Source organism: Heteronotia binoei, chromosome 1 (assembly GCF_032191835.1).
Source record: "Heteronotia binoei isolate CCM8104 ecotype False Entrance Well chromosome 1, APGP_CSIRO_Hbin_v1, whole genome shotgun sequence".
Classification (NCBI taxonomy): Eukaryota; Metazoa; Chordata; class Lepidosauria; order Squamata; family Gekkonidae; genus Heteronotia; species Heteronotia binoei.
Genome location: NC_083223.1, coordinates 134,210,697 through 134,225,951, shown reverse-complemented (window position 1 = coordinate 134,225,951; position 15,255 = coordinate 134,210,697). Strand labels below are relative to the sequence as shown.

General features: G+C 46.1%; 1 protein-coding gene across 2 annotated transcripts in view; it reads left to right on the top strand.

Annotated features, from left to right (window-relative positions):
- The window catches only part of SYNE1 (spectrin repeat containing nuclear envelope protein 1), a 621,543-nt gene that overhangs the window by 201,546 nt on the left and 404,742 nt on the right, over window positions 1–15,255 (top strand). For both annotated transcript variants that reach the window (XM_060240915.1, XM_060240910.1), the window contains 2 exons: window positions 7,143–7,296; window positions 7,896–8,524. In XM_060240915.1, the coding sequence (XP_060096898.1) occupies window positions 7,143–7,296; window positions 7,896–8,524 (783 nt within the window). The remainder of the gene's footprint in view (window positions 1–7,142; window positions 7,297–7,895; window positions 8,525–15,255) is intronic.

Sequence of the window (15,255 nt, the reverse complement as noted above, 5' to 3'; positions counted from 1 at the left end):
TGGAGAAATCAAAGGAACATTTTGTGCAAAGATGGCTGTGATAAAGAATAAAAACAGTAGGGACCTAACAGAAACAGAAAGATTAGCAAGAATACACAGAAGAATTATACAAGAAGGATCTCAATGTTGTTGACAACCACGACGATGAAATCGCTGATCTTGAGCCAGACATCCTGGAGTGTGAAGTCAAATGGGCCTTAGAAAGCATTAATAACAACAAAGTGAGCAGAAATGATGGTATCCCAGTTTGATCAATTCAGAGTCCTAAAAGATGATGATGTTAGTGATGCACTCATTATGTCAGCATATTTGGAAAACACAACAGTGGCCACAGGATTGGAAAAGGTCAATTTATATTCCAATCCCAAAGAAAGGAATGTTCAAACTATCGCACCATTGCACTCATTTCACATGCCAAAAAGATCATGTTAAAGATCCTACAAGCTAGGCTTCAGCAGTATGTGGGTCGGGAACTACCAGAAGTTCAAGCTGGGTTTCAAAGAGGCAGAGGAACTAGAGATCAAATTGCCAACTGTGAGGGATCTTTACTCCGGAGGGCAACCACTTTAAATTTCTCTCCGGTCACCTTCCCTCAGTCACACGCACAGAAATCCTGTCAGAACTATTAATAATTGGCACCAGGTAGTTTTAAAGTTAAAAACCACAAAATATTTATTAAGGAACAAAAGGCAAGGGAGAGGGATGAAATAATATTGATTATGACTATTCACTATTTAAAAGGTAAATCAGTTGAAAGCTGGTTGGCAGAATAATTCAATTACAGAGAGTAGAGATTTTTCAGGCTGAGGTAAAAATATAATAAGGCTTTGGCATAATATCTTTAAAATAAACTATAAACCAGGCAGGTTTTGAGTCCCACTAGACTCTACTTCACACAGGCTGTCTGTGCCTTCTAGGCACTCAGAATGCCGTTTCTTCAGATGTTTTACCCTAACTTAGGCAGTGCCAAAGCATATAAATAACAAATTTCAATCACTCTTCCACACACACATAGAGAACTCCTGACTGGTGTCAGTATTCTCCCTCACAGACCCTTTCACACTAGCTATCTTCCAGGACTTGCACCCCTCAATTCCAATGTGTCTCATCCCCACAGCTAGTCCTCTGGTCTGAGTCTTGGGCAGCCCTGCTGACCACCAGAATCCAGTTCTTCCCTCAGTGTGTATTTGTGTGATCTTGTTTGTACTTGGAGATTGCCTGATGCACTGGCAAAATCTCCCTAAGAGAGTTTCAAACCATCTGAAAACTCCCTCTTCCAGACAGAGTCCACCAGCTCTGTCTCCCACAAGGAGCTCAGCCACTCTGGCCGCTCTCAGCCCTCGTCCAGTTGGTTTTACAACTGCCCGGCCTAAGCCTACTGTCTTCACTTCAGACTGGTATACTGAAGACTTCTCTCGAAGACCCCCTGGCTTCGACTAAAAATCCTGAGGTGATTTTCTGCTGAGCAAGCCTCCAAAGGATACTTTTCCGTTGCTTGGGCAATGTTCCAGCCAATCGCTGCAAGCCTGTACCTCAGCTACTCAGGCTAAGAGCCTGAGTCCGTCACACCAACATTCGCTGGATTATAGAGAAAGCACGGAAGTAGCAGAAAAACATCTATTTCTGCCTCATTGACTATGCTAAAGCCTTTGATTGTGTGGATCACAACAAACTGTGGCAAGTCCTTAAAGAGATGGGAATACCAGATCACCTCACATGCCTCCTGAGTGTCAAGGGTATAAGGGTCAAGAAGCAACTGTCAGAACAGGATATGGAACAACTGATTGGTTTAGAATAGAAAAAGGAGTTCGACGAGGATGTATATTGCCACCCTGCTTATTTAATTTATATGCAGAGGACATCATGTGGAATGCCAGCCTGGATGAAGCAGAAGCAGGAATTAAGATTGCCAGGGAAAACATCAACAACCTCAGATATGCAGGTTACACCACTCCAATGGCAGAAGGTGAAGAGGGCCTAAAGAACCTCTTGTTGAGGGTGAAAGAGGAGAGCACAAAAGTAGAATTGAAACTCAACATCAAAAAACTAAAATCATAGTGTCCATCCCCATCACTCCGTGGCAAATAGAAGGAGAAGACATTGGTCGTTTTCGCACTTAGCGTTTGCTCCCCTTATTCCACGGCGCAATTATGTCCGGCTCATTTTCCTCGTTTTCGCACATGGACTCATTTGCGGAGTCGCTTTCCATGAAGCCCCGGCTCAAATCGTTTTCCCACTGGCATCGACTTGAGTTCGATGCCCTGTCAATCATTTTTTTTTTAAGCGCAAGTCTGGTTGCGTAAGGACGTAATAACGTAACATCGAGCAGCCACAGCTGTTCCCTCCCCTTCTTTTCGTGGACAAACCGCATCACGTGTGCTGCTGCTGCTTATGGATTGGCTGCAGCTGTAGTATCCTCCACAGCCCTTTATGTATTAACAGAAGCATTCACAGTGGAGAATCCTAGCACTAGATTCCCCCCCCCCCAAATTCTGAAGTTGCGAAATATCGCAATAACGAAGAGAGAGAAATCGAGGGGTTTGTGTGTGTGTGTGTGTGTGGCAGCTTCTTCCTTTCCCAGCCTCGCTCCCTCCCGGGTGGCGAAGCTGGGATTTCCTCCGCGCTCTTTCCCCTCCCCGGCTGGCGCTTGCAACGGGGACCTGATTCCTGCTGCCAGAGCTCCCCCCCCCGCCCCATTCTCTCCTTCCCCTTCTGTGGCGCGTGTGAAGAGCGAGCTCGCATCTATTTTCTAACCGAGCGGAATGTAGCCAGGGAGAAGAATTCAGGACTCCAACTTCCCATTTTATACATGGCGATTTTGTGCAGGTCCAGAAATCCTGGTGGCACAGCTGAGGGAGGCATTGCCTTTTTAAAACACACACACATGAACACTTTGGCCCGCGCCGGCACTAGATTTCCCCCCCCCAACAATGTATAATGTAGTTGCGAGATAACGCAACAGCGAAATAACGCAACTAAAGTCAATAATAATAAAAAAAAATTCTAACGAAACCAATTGAAGTGGCAATTGAGGCTATTCCAGGAGGGGTTTTTTTTTTCTATTTGTTAATTTCGAAATATCGCTATTACGCAAGAAAGATGAAGTTTAAAAAAAAAATGGCCCTGCGGGCACTTTTGGGAAGCGCCGCGAACGGCTGATGATTGGCCAAGGGGGTGGATGGGGTGGGAGGACGGAAAGGGAGAGGGTGACGCCCACAAAGCAGTCGATCCGGCGTGGATGGATTTCCCACAGCAAACTCCGCAGAGTGGATCCGGTGTGGATCCGGAGGTTTTCAAAAACTCTGGAAGGAGGTGGATCTAGATACTCCGGCGTGAAACCCCTGCAGCACCGGAGCAAGACGCAGCGCCGGAGCAACAGGTGCGAAAACCAGGAAAAGATCCGGAGGTAAATGGGGTGCTACGCCGGAGTAAACGCTAGTGCGAAAACGGCCATTGAATTCGCAACAGACCACATTCCTGGGATCCAAGATCACTGTAGATGGTGACTGTAGTCATGAAATTAAAAGACATTTGCTCCTTGGGAGGACATCTATGGCAAACCTAGGCCATATAATAAGAAGTAGAGACATCACCCTGCCAACAAAAGTCCGTATAGTCAAAGTGATGGTATTCCCAGTAGTAATGTATGGCTTTGAGAGCTGGACCATAAAGAAGGCCAAGTGCAGAAGAATAGATGCTTTTGAGATGTGGTGCTGGAGAAGGCTCTTGAGAGTCCTTTGGACTGCAAGAAGATCAAATCAGCCAGTCCTAAGGGAAATCAACTCTGATTGTTCCCTGGAAGGTCAGATGCTGAAGCTGAAGTTCAAATAATTTGGCCACCAAGAAGGGAGCACTCACTGGAGAAGAGCCTGATGCTGGGAAAGACAGAAGGCAAAAGAAGAAGGGGACGGCAAAAGATGAGATGGCTGGACAATGTTACTTATGTAACTAACATAATAATAATAATAATAATAATAATAATAATAATAATAATAATAATAATAAAAAAAAAAATTATTTCTACCCCGCCCTCCCCGCAAAGCGGCTCAGGGCGGCTAACAGTAAGTAATATATTAACATAAATAGTAAAACATTAGATTAGCAATTAAAATTACACATATAAAAACCCGTTAATTCAGTTAAAATACTTAATTTTACATTACATTATATATATATCTGGCAGTAATAGCTGTTCTGGCGCTGAATCTGCCAGTTTAAATGGTGTTAGAGATGGCGGTTCTTCGTTCATTGCAACTCAGCAGTCCGTATCATTATAGGCGTGTCTAAAAAGGGCAGTCTTGCAGGCCCTGCGGAACTGGTCGAGGTTCCGCAGGGCCTGCACCTCCTCCAGGAGCTGGTTCCACAGTGCAGGTGCCGCAACTGAAAAGGCTCGTACTCTGGTGTTTTGGAGTTTGGCCTCTCTCGGCCCAGGGATGGTCATTTTGTTTTTACTTGCTGACCTCAGTGCCCTCTGGGGTTCATACGGGGAGAGACGGTCCCTTAGGTAGGCAGGTCCTCGGCCATATAGGGCTTTAAAGGTAATAACCAACACTTTGTACTGGACTCGGTAGATAACTGGCAGCCAGTGCAGTCCGCGCAGCCCCGGCTGTATGTGCTCCCATTTCGGGAGCCCCAGTAACAGCCTGGCCGCCGCATTCTGCACTAGCTGCAGCTTCCGAGTCCGGCACAGAGGTAGCCCCAAGTAGAGGGCATTACAGTAGTCCAATCTTGAGGTGACCGTTTCATGGATCACTGTTGCGAGGTCGCGGCGTTCCAGGAAGGGGGCCAACTGCCTTGCCCGCTTCAGATAAAAGAATGCTGACTTGGCAGTGGCTGCTATCTGGGCCTCCATTGATAATGAAGACTCCAGTAAAACACCCAAACTCTTTACCTGGCGCACTGGTTCCAATGGTGCGCCGTCGAAGGTTGGGAGAGCTATTTCCCCTCCCTGGGCGCCGCGACCCACGCAAAGGACCTCTGTCTTCGCTGGGTTCAACTTCAACCCACTCAATCTAAGCCACGCCGCTACAGCCTGCAAGGCCCGATCCAGGTTCCCTGGGGCGGAGCCAGGCCGGCCGTCCATTAGTAGATAGAGCTGGGTGTCATCTGCATATTGATGGCAACCCATGAACATGAATTTGAGCAGACTTTGGAGGATGGTGGAAGACAGGAGGGCCTGCCATTACTTGGTCCATGGGGTTGCAAAGAGTCGGACTTGACTGTGCGACTGAACAACGGTCCCCTGCTGGGTCACTCACTAAGGAAAAAGAGTGGAAAAGAGGGAAGGAGAGGCCAGCCCCAGTCCACCCTGGGGTGCTATTTTGATGAAGTCCAGAAGCTTCAACAGAAAATCTTTCTATTGTTTCCCCAGAAGTGGAAAGAGCAGGCCTCGGATTCAGTGGGAGCTCACAGGAGTTCCATCTGCTCCTTCCCACCTTGTCCATTGAATAGTAGGTACAGCTGTATAACAATCCCTGGATGAGCTCCACCACCTATTTTTCTACAAAAAAAACCCTGAGAAGGAGGATCAAACGTAGAATAGGAAAGACTTGGAAGAATAAGTTTTCCCCTCATCTAAAAGCATATGCAGTTATATATGTGAGAAGATAATCCTTAAATGATGTAAAGACTACAAAGATAATATGCATTGAACTCTGAGCAGTTCTAATGCTAAATATTATTAGATTGCTTTATAATTTAATATACAACTATGGATTTACCAGAATTCATTGTTCACATTGTGAACCCTGTTTGTAACAACAGTTGTGTTCATGTCATAATTCTCCATATTCATGGCTAGAGGTGAATACACCCACTGCCTCAACCATTTTCATTTCTCTTCTTTTTTTGGGGGGGGGGGGGCGGGGGATTAAGGTACACTCCACTGAAAAATACTGGTTTATAAATGCTACTGAAATAGATGAGAATTTTGCAGGAAAATTAATCAGTGGATTGTGCTCTTAGCTGGAGTCAGTCTCGGCCAGCTCTTTTTTAGCCATCCCACCCTCAGCCATGTTATGCAAGGCATAACAGCCATGTTATGCAAGGTATAATTGGGTTTCACCAGCATACTGGTGACACCCCAGCCCAATACTCTGCACTAGCTGGGCAAGGGGACAGAGATTGCCCCCTGAGGGATCCCACATGTTAAAGGGTACCTAGTTGACACCCTCTCCCCTAGCACCACGCTTTGTCCCCAACAGAGGAGAAATGAAGTAAGCCATTTCAAGGCTACCACATGGACCCCTATATCATTGAGGCGGTGGTTCAGAAGATTGTGGTCGACTGTGACTGTTGAACACTGCTGTGAAATCAAGTAACAGCAGCAGTGCCAACATGCCTCAACCCAGCTGTATGCCAAGATCATCTGTAAGGGTGATCAACACTGTCTCCGTCCCATGACCAGGGAAAAAATTGGACTGGAATGGGCCCAGTGCCAATGTGTCATCCAGGAGACTCTGTAGCTGCTTGGCTACTGCTCTCTCAATTACCTTACTGCTCTCTCAATTACTGGACAATAATTGGAAGGATCTGTAGGAGCCAGTGATGGCTTTTTCAAGAGCCATACCACCATAGCCTCTTTCAATCCCTGACTCCAGGGACAGATCGACTCCAGGGACAGTGGGCCCTGTATCCTCTCACCACCGGCTTGGCATTGACCTTTAAAGCCTTGAGTGGTCTGGGACCCATGTCCCTCAAAGAGCTTTACTCTCTGCTGAGAACAGCTTATTGGTGATTCCTGGCCCAAAAGACATCTGGCTGCCCTCCTAGTGGAACTCTCTGCTAAATGATGTCTGTGTCCTGCGGGCCCCGATGAAGCTATGCCAGGCTTTTGGTTGAGGACAATGACAGGCACAATCTTGCCTGGCAATCCCCCCCCCCCCTCCAAGCTTCCTCCCACTTCTCTTGCATGGTTGTGATACAGTCTGAAATCGGATACATCAATGCCATTTGAGAATTGTTTTTAACAAATTTTATTATGATATGTATTTTATTGTTGTTTATCACACAGAGCCCTGAGCACTCAGGAACTGGCCAATCCCTAAATCTAAATTATAAATAAATTTATAAATTTATCTGTCCTTTTGCTGGCCAACCTATTGGGGATAATTTTTTTAAAATGTAACTTAACTGTCTTATAGAATCAATTTGCTCCAAGCGGCAGTTGCTGAACACAGACAGTTTGATGATCTCCTCCTCAGTTTTTCTGATTGGATTAAGCAATTCCTTGGTAAACTCCATGCTACATCTGAGATAAATGCAGCTGATCTGCAGCCAGCTATATGTCACAGCAAGGTAAAATATGCTTTTAAAATAAATATCCAAATAAAAATAGTACATCTATAAAAACTTTTCTAAATAATGGCACATTTCCAGCCTGACAGGATACTGTGATCTATGGCGAGGAGCAAGCTGAAATATCCTTATGATGATCTTACTGATGGAGGAGAAGGGAGATATGAAAAGAGTCCTCCACTTTCTCATCCATCAGCTTATCACTAAGGTCATAGCTATTGTTAGAGCAGAAGTCAGAGTGTTTGATTGATGTCTTAATATTATATGTACTGTAGCCAAGGAGGCACAGACAGGATGCTCAGAAATACTAAATTTGGCTAAAATGTTGATTTGCTCCAAAATAACCTCTAAGAAGAAGAACCCATACTGCTGTTTTGGATTACACAAATGTGATGCTTGAATTTTGGATTTGTAAAAAGTCAGCAGGAATTTAAAAAAAAAAAAACACCATGATCAAATGTTTGGTAGCACTTTGATAACAAATTCTACTAGTAAAGTTTGAGCAAAGTTAACAAAATGTTTTGAGCAAATGTTAACAAAAGGTGCTGATATTTCACTTTTTAGTGCATCAAATATATTCCTTATTGTTTATTTTACAGGATCAAGACAAAGAAATTAAAAGCAAGTATGAAGAACTGAAGAGACTGAGGAGTCATGTTGAAAAGCTGTGTTCTTTCAGTTGGCCTGATGACCATACTGTGTTCCAGAATAAGGCTGAAGACTGTCTCCAGCTCTATCAGGAGGCCAGTCAAGTAATCAGTCAAAGGCAACAGACTCTGCCCCATCTCAAAGTCTTCCTAGAGCTTCATGCTGCTGCAGCAAAGGTACTCTACCATTTGAGACAAATGGTAGAAACCACTGGGAATATAGATAAGTCTAAATCGGAAGCACTTAAGAAGGAGCTGTGTGAAGTTATTCAGGATGTTGGCAAATTGGAATCTACTGCAGGCACTTTGGATGCAGCTCTTACTAAAGCCCAGTACCATCTGAAACATGACGGCTCTGAGCAAAGGACCTCTTGCAGGAGTATCGCTGACAATCTCTGCATAGAACTGGAATCTATCCAGTCTTTGCTGGGAACGAAGCAGAGTGAAGCAGAAGCCCTCGCAGCACTGCACAAGTCCATCATGGAACATAAAGAGCAGCTCTTAAAAAGCATTGAAGACATTGAAGAACGGGCTGACAAGGAAGGACTGAAAGAACCAAGTCTTCAAGAAATTCAGCAAAGGTAAAGAAAAAAGTAGTGAGGATTGTGTCAAGGCTGACCCTCCCTTGGTACAGTAACATAACCAAGCTGTATTTGGGTTTGATGTCAGTGACTCCCTGAGTAAAACACACACAATAAAGCAAAAGAAGGCTGTGCCATCTACATATTAATAATAGCATTTGAAATGTTTTTATTTTTATGATTTTATGTTTTTATGTATATACATAAACATGTAAGCCGCCCTGAGCCTGCTCTGGCAGGGAGGGCAGGATATAAATTGAACAAAATAAAATAAAATAAACTGAAGAAATTCAAGAGAGAGTATAAAAACAAAGCATATTGTTCAGTGGCAGTAAAACAAGGAAGCTGACTAGCTACTTTCTACTGGAATACTAACACAGTGCAGTAGGTTCTTAAACCAAAGAGTTCTAGAGCATAATACAAGTATCTTCCTGGCAGCACGGAGAGGTGGGGAGGAAAGGGTAAAAGAAAAGGGTAACACTTCTTCTCACTAACCATATAGAAAACTGCTAGCCATAATCTCCAGACCTCCTTAACAAATCCATGGAACTTTCCAGCGTGTCAGCAGGTTCCCTCTCCCATACCAGTTTCACAACAGAAATGCGGAGCTTATTAGGAAGCCTGAGTGGTTGGCCATGACAAATACCTGCTAGTGTGTGGGATCACATTAAACAGTCTTAGATGACATACAGATTGCACTACATCTTCATGCCAATGTTAGTTTTACAAAATATTGCTAGCCTAAATGTATCATAAGTTTTACATACTTTAATAAGGAGAAGGCAAGGATATGTTCAAGAAGGAGACTTTTGTGTCCTGTCACTCAAATTTTGAACTGCCACAGTCATTTTGTCATGGAGAAGTTGAGGGGGAACTGGATAAACTCTGGGAGGAAATCCTAAAGTGAAAACTAAAGGCACAAAAATGCTTGTGGAAATCAGGGTATAAACCAAAGCAATATGAGGCCAGAATTGATGAAAGTAACTATGTGGGGGAAAAGCTCAAGTTGGGAGCCAGTTTTTTTTTTTAACTTAAAGTATGAACTTATCAATCCAGCAACATCTCCAACTGCAGGCTGGTATCCTGTTTTAATTAAGCAAAGAATATGTGCTATACAGTCATGAAAGACAACATATATTTTGGAAACTTTACATATTTACAGTATGTCACAGAAGTGAGTACACCCCCTCACATTTTGTAAATATTTAAGTATATCTTTTCATGTGACAACACTGAAGAAATGACACTTGGCTACAATGTAAAGTAGTGAGACTACAGCTTGTATAACAGTGTAAATGTGCCGTCCCCTCAGAATTACACAACACACAGCCATTAATGTCTAAACTGCTGGCAACAAAAGTGAGTACACCCCTAAGTGATAATGTCCAAATGGAGCTCAAGTAGCCATTTTCCCTCCCTGGTGTCATGTGACTCGTTAGTGGTACAAGGTATGAGGTGTGAAGGGGAAGCAGGTTATCACTCTCACTCCCTCATACTGGTCACTGGAAGTTCCATATAGCACCTCATGGCAATGAAATCTCTGAGGATCTGAAAAAACAAATTGTTGCTCTACATAAAGATGGCCTAGGCTATAAGAAGATTGCCAAGACCCTGAAACTGAGCTGCAGCGTGGTGGCCAAGACCATACAGCGGTTTAACAGGACAGGTTCCACTCAGAACAAGCCTCGTCATGGTCGACCAAAGAAGTTGAGTGCCTGTGCTCAGCGTCATATCCAGAGGTTTGGCTTTGGGAAATAGACGTATGAGTGCTGCAGCATTGCTACAGAGGCTGAAGGGTGGGGTCAGCCTTTCAGTGCTCAGACCATACACTGCACGCTGCATCAAATTAGTCTGCAGGGCTGTCATCCCAGAAGGAAGCCTCTTCTAAAGATGATGCACAAAAAAGCCCGCAAACAGTTTGCTGCAGACAAGCAGACTAAGGACATGGATTTCTGGAACCATGTCCTGTGGTTCGATGATACCAAGATGAACTTATTTGGTTCAGATGGTGTGAAGTGTGTGTGGCGGCAACCAGGTGAGGAGTACAAAGACAAGTGTGTCTTGCCTACAGTTAAGCATGGTGGTAGGAATGTCATGGTCTGGGGCTGCATGAGTGCTGCCAGCACTGGGGAGCTACAGTTCATTGAGGGAACCATGAATGCCAACATGTACTGTGACATACTGAAGCAGAGCATGATCCCCTCCCTTCAGAGACTGAGCCGTAGGGCAGTATTCCAACATGATAACGACCCCAAACACACCTCCAAAATAACCACTGCCTTGCTAAAGATGCTGAGGGTAAAGGTGATGGACTGGCCAAGCATGTCTCCAGACCTAAATCCTATTGAGCATCTGTGGGGCATCCTGAAACGGGAGGTGGAAGTGCGCAAGGTCTCTAACATCCACCAGCTACGTGACGTCGTTATGGAGGAGTGGAAGAGGACTCCAGTGGCAACCTGTGAAGCTCTGGTGAACTCTATGCCCAAGAGGGTTAAGGCAGTGCTGGAAAATAATGGTGGCCCCACAAAATATTGACACTTTGGGCCCCATTTGGATATTTTCACTTAGGGGTGTACTCACTTTTGTTGCCAGCAGTTTAGACATTAATTGCTGTGTGTTGCGTAATTCTGAGGGGGCAGCACATTTACGTTGTTCCAGCTGGGAATAATTTGCACTAACTTGCACTGATTAGCGCGACAGCACTTTCCTGCAATTTCTACCTCTATTTGCTCTTACACTGCTAGTTTAAATTGGATTTAATCAATTAACTCTTTGTGATTGTTTACAGTACTGATTGGCTCTGAATGATATAAATTTTTTTGGCAATTAATTCGAGGATGGTTGGGAGGGATTTATAGTCAATTATTGCCACTGATTTAACCTATGTGTCTTACCAATTAATGTACAAGGGGAGATTGGGTTGGGCTTGAACGGGTTGATTTGAAACTGGGAGCTAGTGGGTGGAGTAGATCAGAGGGAGATTTGGGGGTAGTGCTAGCCAGCATTAGAGGCGGTGGCTATGACAACGGTCCCACCAGCGGAGATGATTGGCCCAGGGATTCCAGTGCTCCTGGGGAGGGAGAGGTATGGCGGTGGGGACAGGCGACGATATAGGGGAAGGGGGCTGAGACCAGTCAGTGCTCGACCACCTTCCTGTCTGTATCCCATCCCAACGGTGACAGGTAGTGGGGCCAGTTTGGATGACCTGCCTCCGTCATTGGTGTTATGCAATGCCAGGTCCATTAATAACAAGACCTCTGTCCTCTGAGAGTTTTTACTCGAGCAGGACGTGGACCTGGCTTGCGTGACTGAGACCTGGGTTCGAGAGGGAGATACGGTGGCTCTCTCACAAACAGCTCCCCCGGGTTACTCAGTCTTTCACCAATCATGGACTAGCGGGCGGGGGGGAGGAGTGGCGTTGTTCATACGAGAGGCTTACTCCTTTAGGGCGCTCCCGGCGTGGGAAGTTGGAGGGGGGTTGGCAATCTGGCTGGTGTACCATTCGCCTAGCGCACCAGCCGGCGCCTTACCGTCCCTGCTCGAGGCTGTGGCAGGCTGGGCGTTGGAGCACCCAAGGCTGGTGATCCTGGGTGACTTCAACGTCCATGCGGATGACCCGGCCTCTAGTCTGGCGACGGACCTAGTATCTTCCATGGTGACGCTAGGGCTCTCTCAATTTGTTACATCTCCCACGCATCAGGCCGGGCACACGTTAGACCTGATCTTTGCGGCCGGGGTTATGGTGGACGATATAATCGCAAAAGCGGTGCCATGGTCGGACCACCTCGCTCTTAGGGCTCGTGTGGACGCTCCACGCCAAACCTGTCTAGGCGACGAGCTCATTATGGCTCGCCCGCGAAGCCAGATGGACCTGGAACGGTTCCAAATGGCTCTGCGGGATCCCTGGCCCTCTGGTGATTCCCTCAATGACCTGGTCGAGACCTGGCATAGCCGGCTTTCCACAGCCATTGACGAGATCGCACCCCGGCGCCCTCTGCGACCCCGGACTAGGCTGGCGCCGTGGTATACCCCGGAACTACGCCAGCTGAAACAAGGCCTCAGACGGCTAGAGAGACAATGGCGGCGTACTCATGATGAAGCAGCTAGAGCATCTTATAGAGAGTTTATGAGGTCCTATGAGATGGCAGTCAAAGCCACAAAGAAAACATACTTTGCGGCTAAGATTGCGTCTGCAAATTCGCGCCCGGCACAATTATTTAAGATAATTCGGAACCTTACTACATTGCCACAAGGCAAACCAAATGTTAAGGAATTAGAGATAGGCTGTGAGGCATTCGCGAAATTCTTTGCAGACAAAGTCCAGTCGCTCCGCCGTGACTGCCCCGCCATATTAGATACAGTATGTGAACTTGAGGCTCCGTGCCTGTCTTCTGGTTTGATCCTGGACCGTTTCAACCCGCTCGACCTAGAGGAGGTTGACAGGATCCTCTCTACTGCACACCCAACAACTTGTGATCTGGACCCGTGCCCCTCCTGGCTAATTAAAGCTTGCCAGGAGGAGCTGAGATGTCCTATACGGGACATCATAAATAGATCTCTTTTGGAGGGTTCTTTTCCAACCCCTCTGAAAGAGGCAGTGGTCCGCCCCCTCCTGAAAAAAGCTACATCAGACCCGGCCGAATTGGCTCACTACCGGCCAGTCTCAAACTTGCCCTTTTTGGGCAAGGTTATAGAGAGGGCTGTGGCGTTGCAGTTACAGAGCTTCCTAGATGACGCTTCCACTTTGGATCCATTCCAGTCCGGTTTCCGCCCGGGCCATGGGACAGAGACGGTTCTGGTCGCCCTCATGGATGATCTCCGGCGACACTTGGACCGAGGCGGTATGGCAGTATTGCTGTTGTTAGACCTTTCGGCCGCGTTCGATATGGTCGACTACCGGCTGCTGGCCCACCGCCTCGCCGACACAGGGATTCAGGGGCTAGCCTTGCAATGGCTTTCCTCTTTCCTGGAGGGTCGGGGACAAAGGGTGGCAATTGGGGGGGAGCTGTCCCAGAGACACTCACTCAACTGTGGGGTGCCTCAGGGAGCAGTTCTCTCCCTGATGTTATTTAACATCTACATGCGCTCCCTTGCCCAGATTGCCCGGAGATATGGGCTGGGTTGTCACCAGTACGCGGATGACACCCAGCTCTATCTATTGATGGACGGCCGGGCTGCCGATGTTCCTATAAACCTGGACCGGGCGCTGCAAGTCGTGGCAGACTGGATCAGGTCGAGTGGGCTGAAACTGAATCCAGCGAAGACAGAGGTCCTTTGTCTAGGGCATGGTGGTCCGGAGGGAGGGATCTCCCTTCCAGCTTTTGACGGTGCATCACTGATACCAGTGCGCAGGGTCAGGAGCTTGGGAGTGCTACTGGAGTCTTCCTTGACAATGGAGGCCCAGATAGCAGCCACTGCCAAATCCGCCTTTTTCCACCTTAGGCGGGCGAGGCAGTTGGCTCCCTTCCTGGAGCGCAATGACCTGGCAACAGTGATCCATGCAACGATCACCTCAAGGCTAGACTACTGTAATGCCCTCTACATGGGGCTGCCCCTGTGCCGAACCCGGAAGCTGCAGCTAGTGCAGAATGCAGCAGCCAGACTGCTATTGGGCCTACCTCGGTGGGAACATGTGCGAGCTGGGCTGCGGGAACTGCATTGGCTGCCAGTTATTTACCGAGTTCATTACAAGGTGCTGGTTATTACCTTTAAAGCCCTATATGGCTGAGGACCTGTTTACCTTAGGGACCGCCTCTCTCCATATGTTCCCCAGAGAGCACTGCGATCCAGCTCACAAAACCTTCTGGAAGTACCTGGGCCAAAGGAGGCCAAACTAAAAATAACCAGAGAACAGGCCTTCTCTATAAAAGCACCCCAATGGTGGAACCAGCTGCCGGAAGAGGTGCGGGCCCTACGGGACATTAGCCAATTCCGTAGGGCGTGCAAAACCGCCCTCTTCCAGCTAGCCTTCCAAGATGAAACCTGAAATGAACACCATGCCATCACTAACATCAACAATTGAGTTAGCAATAAGATAAGATTATTTTAGATTGAGTTTAGATTTTTATACTATGTAAATTTAATGGTAATTTTAAATGGTACTGAATGTATAATTGTTTTATTGTTTAACATGGCTTTTGCCGTGAGCCTACCTCGGTGGGGAGGGCGGGGTATAAATAAAATATTATTATTATTATTATTATTATTATTATTATTATTATTATTATTATTATTATTATTATTTACACTGTTATACAAGCTGTAGACTCACTACTTTACATTGTAGCCCGGTGTCATTTCTTCAGTGTTGTCACATGAAAATATATACTTAAATATTTACAAAATGTGAGGGGGTGTACTCACTTCTGTGACATACTGTATATATTTAATTTATATCCCTCCCTACGCCACTAGTGGGCTCAGGGTGGCTCACAACATGATAAAAATACAATAAAACCAATGATATAAAATAGTTAAGCAATTAAAAAAATTAAAACAGGATGAATATAAAATATCAAATGTGAATTTATATTATGCCATCAAGTCACAGCTGACTTACGGCAGTTCCATGGGGTTTTTAAGGCAAGAGAAGTTCAGAGCTGGTTTGTCACTGCCCACCTCTTCATCGTATCCCAAGACTTCCTTGGTAGTCTCTCATCCAAATTCTAAACAGGACCAATTCTGCTTAGCTTCTGAGATCTGATGACATCAGTCTAGTCTGGGCTATCCAG